The sequence below is a fragment of the Tupaia chinensis genome, unplaced genomic scaffold (assembly GCF_000334495.1).
Source record: "Tupaia chinensis unplaced genomic scaffold, TupChi_1.0 Scaffold000226_1, whole genome shotgun sequence".
Taxonomy (NCBI): domain Eukaryota; kingdom Metazoa; phylum Chordata; class Mammalia; order Scandentia; family Tupaiidae; genus Tupaia; species Tupaia belangeri.
In genome coordinates this window covers 6778805-6784588 of record NW_006159701.1, presented here as the reverse complement: position 1 = coordinate 6784588, position 5784 = coordinate 6778805, and the positions used below count along the sequence as shown (strand labels likewise).

The 5784-nt window shown below is 50.0% G+C and overlaps 1 protein-coding gene across 1 annotated transcript in view; it reads right to left on the bottom strand.

Moving 5' to 3' along the window:
• The window catches only part of DEPDC5 (DEP domain containing 5, GATOR1 subcomplex subunit), a 141116-nt gene that overhangs the window by 1506 nt on the left and 133826 nt on the right, over positions 1-5784 (bottom strand). The window contains exons 41-42 of the mRNA XM_006147962.3: positions 3708-3768; positions 416-498 (exon numbers count right to left, since the gene is read on the bottom strand). Coding sequence (XP_006148024.1) covers positions 416-498; positions 3708-3768 — 144 coding nt within the window. The remainder of the gene's footprint in view (positions 1-415; positions 499-3707; positions 3769-5784) is intronic.

Sequence of the window (5784 nt, the reverse complement as noted above, 5' to 3'; positions counted from 1 at the left end):
CCCCCTGGGTGTGACGGTGGAGGCTCCTCCCCACCCCGCAGTGTGGACATGGCCTTTGACCCCCGACTGGGTGTGGTCTGGCCTCACGGGGCACTGGCGTGCATCTTCTCCACTCGTCTCGTCCAGAACGCGACCAGCCGGTTGTCGCGGTTGATGCAGAAGTCCGTGAAGTCCTTGAGCAGCCGGTCGGCGAACTTCCCCCGTGGCGCTGGAGCGCCAGGTCTTGGTCAGCATGCTGTTGTAGGCCCAGTTGTAGCCGACCCGCTCCTCGCAGAACATGTTCTGGCTGGGGGAGGTGGAGCGTCCGCACTGCAGCCACTGGGAGGGCTCGGTGCAAGGCAAGGGGCCTCGAGCCCCCTCAATGCTCCCGCTCCAGCCATGGGGGCCCCTGCCCCGCTTTCTGCCCGTAGCTTACCTGTCACGTGAATGTACTGAGGCTTGTTCTCAGCAGGGAAATTAAAAGCAGAGGCAGAATATTTATCTTGTACAAATCCAAACCTGAAGGAAGGACAGGAAGGCACAATGGTTAGGGCCTCCTTGGCTAAACAGATGAGGGGAGAGACTCAGGACTCTCTGAGATGAAGGCATCTGCAGAGGACTTTCAAGGCAGAAGGCTGTAGGCTGCTTTTTGTCCCCACCACTTCCTGTCTTCTAACCCTTCCAATGCCGTGACTCTTCAGAACTCTGCCCAGCCGCCATTCATCTCCGCAATCCCCGAATGCTGGCGGGGAGTGGGAGCCCTCTCGTCCACTGCACTCTTCATCCCGGACCAGCCACCTTCTCCCTCCTGCTGTACGCCCTCGCTGGCCCAGCAGGCCTCCCCACTGCGTGGTGGCACCCATGCCATCTCGGACTTCACACTGCCCCTCACCCTAATCTGTGCCCCACTTGGCGGCAGCACCCACCCACAAACTTGGGGTTATTGATTCCTCCAGAGAAGAGTCCCTACCCTAACTCACCCTAGCCACCACTCCCTCCCTGGCTCCACTGTTCTAAGCATGAAGGCTCTCAATAAAGGCCTTGAAATGAAATGGAATGAAGACTCTTAATTGAAATCCTTTTCTTAATAGTGAGGAATACCAATCTGGGGCTATCTGCTTCGCCGAGCTCTGAAAATGGGCCGGAGCCACCTTTTCTCATCGATGGAATCCTCTGGCTTGTTCCGTTCCACTTCTCGTCAATGGCCTGTTCTATTCCTGGTTTTTCTATTTCCATAAAGCACATTTATTATGGCTCTACCTGCTAAGAGCTGGAAAGACGAGGCTCCTGCCCTCTGCGTCCGAGGGGTTTATGTAAGGAAGGCAGCGATGTAGGCGGGACTGAGGGGAAAGGCTTGTCTCCTCTGGACCCAGTTCTCTGGGGAGGTGCTGTGCTGCAACTTACATGAGCTGCCAGCTTTACTCTGGCATTCCATGATTTTCTTTTAAAGAATTATTTATTCAGCTTTATTTATTTAGCATTATTCTTCAATTTGACCAGAAAGACACAAAGAGAGAGAGAGAGAGAGAGAGAGGAGAGAGAGAAAACAAACCGCCAGGTCCAGTACTCAAACCACAATTGGCCATGTGGGTGTCTAGCACCTTAGCCACCATGCCACCTGCTGGCCCCAAGAATTTTTTTATATAACTTTATTTATTTTTAATTTGACCAGAGAGGGACAGAGAGAGGGAAAGTGAGAAAGCAAGCCCCTAGGTCCGGAACTAGGGTTGGCCACATGGGAGTCCAGTGCCCTTAACCACCACGCCACCTGCCGGCCCCCCATGATTTTTTTTTTAAGAGATTTTTTTCTTAGGGCACAAGCGCTCACTAGAAAGAGAGAGACAGAGACAGTGAGAGGGGAAGTAAAAAATCACCCCCTGAAGGATGGCCACACTGCAATCTCCTTCTTTTCCATTCTCCTCCTGGGATCAGCATTTCATGATTATTTACCAAAGAATAAAAAAATTATGAAAACTAAGTGGACAGGCTAATAAGCTCTGCAAGCTCCCTGTTTATAGCTAATGCCATCAGATCTACCAGGGGCTCAGGTGCATCGCGAGGCTTCCAGGAACCTCGGAGACTCGCCCAACAATCAATGCCGCAAGCAACAAGAAAATGAAGGCTTGACAGTTCCAGGACCCGCTCAGGGTTCCCCAGCCAAATGCTGGCGGAAGCAGAGGCAGACGAGACCTGTCCACTTCCCACATCACTATGCTTCCTCCCTTCTGCCCTGAACACACAGCCTCTCTTACCGCAAGGACAGCAGCTACCCTGCGCGCATTCACAGCCTTCACGAAGCACCTGCGCTAGGCCCGTGAGCCACAGGGCAGACCTTGGGGGCTGGCAGTGGCAGCGCACGACTGACACAGTGCTTATGAGGCTGGGCCTGCATGGACAGCCCCAGATTCACATCCGGAGGCTCCCGGTGTCTATCGGGTGCACATGTGCCCATGATCCAGGCTGGCCGAGGCTGAGGGTGGACTTGCGGTGTAAGGATCCTATTGGGGGAGGGTATCTTTCTCTCTCTCTTTCTTTCATAGAAGACATAAACTTAAAAAATTAAAAAAAGGGTTGGAAGGGGCGGTTGGTGGCATGGTAGTTAAAGGTGCTAGACTCCCACATGGCTGACCATGGTTCGAGTCCCAGGTCCGGTGGCTTGCTTTCTCACTTTCTTTCCCTCTCTCTTACTCTCTCACCCTGTCTCTCTCTGGTCAAATTAAAATAAATAAATAAAGTAAGTTGAAGAAAATAATTCTTTTACTCACATACATACATACATACATACATAAGGGTTGAGCCAGTTAGGTGGCATGGTGGTTAAGGCAGCTGGTCCCACATGGCCAACCACTGGCTTGAGTCCTGGACCTGGTGGTTAGGAAAACACACCAGGTATGTGTGTGTGTCCAACCTCCTCAGAGTAGAATGGAGCAGAAGAGACTGAGGTATGGCCACCCTCATCCCAGGGAGGGGGGGGATTTCTTACTTTGCCTTTCTCTATCTCTGTCTCTAGCGAGCACACATGCCTTATAACAAAAATACTAAAATAAAATTGAAAATTGTAAACTTCAGAATAAGGTCCAAGGTAGGTTGGTGCCAACTTGGTGAGGAGGCTGAAGAGCCTGGACTTCATCCTGTAGCTCTGGGCATGCATGTGTGTGGTGGGGGCAGTGATAGCCAAAGAAGCTGAGGATGAGACACTGACGAAGGGGTAGCCCAGAGGGTTACTGAAGCAACACTAAGACAATGTGATTGGCTGGACTGGTCTGAGGAGTAGATGGCCAAGCCTAGGATAGGCTTTTCCTGGCACATGTGTTAGGCACAAACGCGTATCTACTGACCCATCTATTGCTTTCTACCACTCATTGTTTTCCCAACATGGGTCAAGAGTCTCTTGACACATTGTACAATTTTTTATCTCACGTTATCTCCTGGATAGCTTGGCTCAAGGTCTTGTGGGAAGCTAAGAAAGGAATTCTATATTCTCTCTTCAACTGGACAAGCTAATGAGGTCTAAAAACAACAGCTACAGGAACTGGGAGGCAGTGCTTATCTCTGAAACAGAGGCAAAGAGTCCTGTCGGAGAGGAGCAGCGAATTTGTCATTGGTGGAACAGATCCCTTTCCCAGGAATGAAACGAGCTAGGTTTCACTTTGGTAGTAAAAAAAAAAAAAAGAAAAAAAGATAAACACTGATTCCTTCCTGTGCATCCCTCTTGCTAAGGGACAAACCTGTGTGCAATGGCTTCCTGGAAAAGGTGCATTCGATCCCAGTATGTTTCTGGTTCAAAGCCTGAAAGGAGAAAAGAAACGTGATCACAAGGCTGATAAATCTGGGTCATCCGTACCCTTCACTGTTCTTGACAGGTTTTGCCCCTTGAGCATTCTAGCTGCTTCACAGGAACAACAATGAAAACCCAACTTTAAAAAAATCATCAATCGGGACCAGCAGTTAGCATAATGGCTATGTCGCTGGACTCCCATGTAGTCAACCGTGGTTCAAGTTCTGGCGGCTTAAACTCAGGCCAGGCGCGGGTGCATGCATGCCCAAGATCCTGAGAGGAAAATGGAGAAGGGATTGTGGCATGGCCGTCCCACCTTGGGGACGATTTCTCACTTTCTATCTCTCTGTCTCTTTCTGGCGAGTGCATGCGCCCTGTAGTAAAAACCTCCTCTCAAAAAAAAAAAAAAATCATCAACCAGGACCCGCAAGTGGCTTAGTGGTTAAGGCAGCTGGATCCCACACGGCCAACTCTGTAGTTCAAGTCCTGGTCCCAGCAGCTTGAGAAACATGCCAGGCATGTGTGCATGCGTACCCGAGCTTCTGAGAGGAGGCTAGAGAAGAGATTGCGGCATGACCATCCCCTCTGGGAGCGATTTCTCACTTTCTCTCTTTCTCTCTGTCTCTCTCCTGCAAGTGCACATGCTCTTTAGCAAGTTAAAAAAGAAAAAGAAAAATCAGGGTGGGGCCAGCAGGTGGCATGGTGGTTAAGGTGCTGGACACTCCCACATGGCTAACCCTGGTTTGAGTCCTGGACCAGGTGGCTTGCTTTCTCACCTTCCTTCCCCCTGCCCCTCCATATCTCAGGTCAAATTTAAAAAATAAGTGTATGAATAAAAAAAAAAAAAAAGTGATTGGGCAAGGGGAAAGCAGAGCAGACCAGTCCCCTCTCCTGTCAGCCACTTTGTGGCTCTAGCCTCACTCCTGAGAGGGTGTTGCTGAGGACCAAGATCTGAGGGAGGCAGTGGGAGGCTGAGGCCGGCGGTCACATAGCAACAGGCACAGAGCCGCCCGCGCCCGGCTCAGGAAGGTGCTGAGGGCTGGAGCCGTGGCCACAGACATCTCAAGGACCAGGGGTGCCTGTGACCGCCTGGCTATTCTCCCACGCTTGGGCTTCTACATCTAGGATAGATTCGATGATACTGGACAACTAAAGAACATAAAAGGAAGAGGACTTTGGTTTTAATGGGGAAAACACACGGTGCATTTTGTGTCAGATTTTTAAGATTTTTTTTTTTTTTTTTTAGATTTTTAAGATTTTGAACTCATTGTTACGGGAAGTGCAGAGAAGACGAAGAGGCACAGAAGCAAGGAAATCGATTTTGGGTTCCAATCCTTATTTCTTTAAACTAGGATTCCTTCCTTTCCTCAGCTGTAACCATGGCAACCAATAGAGGATGCTGGTCTTAAAGGCTGGGTTACAACGGGCAGGGAAAACCACTGACTCACACAAAAATGTCCTCCAAACCCGGCCCAGTGAGCAATCCTGTGCTACCACAGTGAGGGTGGAAACTCCCCATGAAGAGTTGTTGGATGGTGAGGGAAGACCCCCTACCCACTCAACATATGACCAAAATAAAAAGTAAGTGGGCCACCAGGTGACATGGCGGTTAAGGTGTTGGATCCCACATGACTGATTCTGGGTTCAAGTCCTGGACCCCGTGGCTTGAAAACCATGTAAGGCAGTGTGTGTGTGTACGTGTGTGTGTGTGCACGCACGCGCATGCCCAAAATCTCGAGAGGACAGTGGAGGAGAAGGGACTGCTGCTGCATGGGCATCCCCTTGGGAGGTGATTTCTTTCCCTCTTTAGGCTCTCTCCAGCAAGCGCGTGCACCCTATGGCAAAAACCTAAAAAAAGTGTTTGGTTTTTTTTTAAAGTTACTTCTTTCACATTTATCATTTTAACATCTGAGAAACTACAGGGCTTGCTCGTGACAGATCAGCATGAACTGTAGCTTTTCATTTTAAAAAAGATCATCTGTGAACGTGCCAAAAGCTTTTTAGGAGCCATTTATGCATTCCCCAGG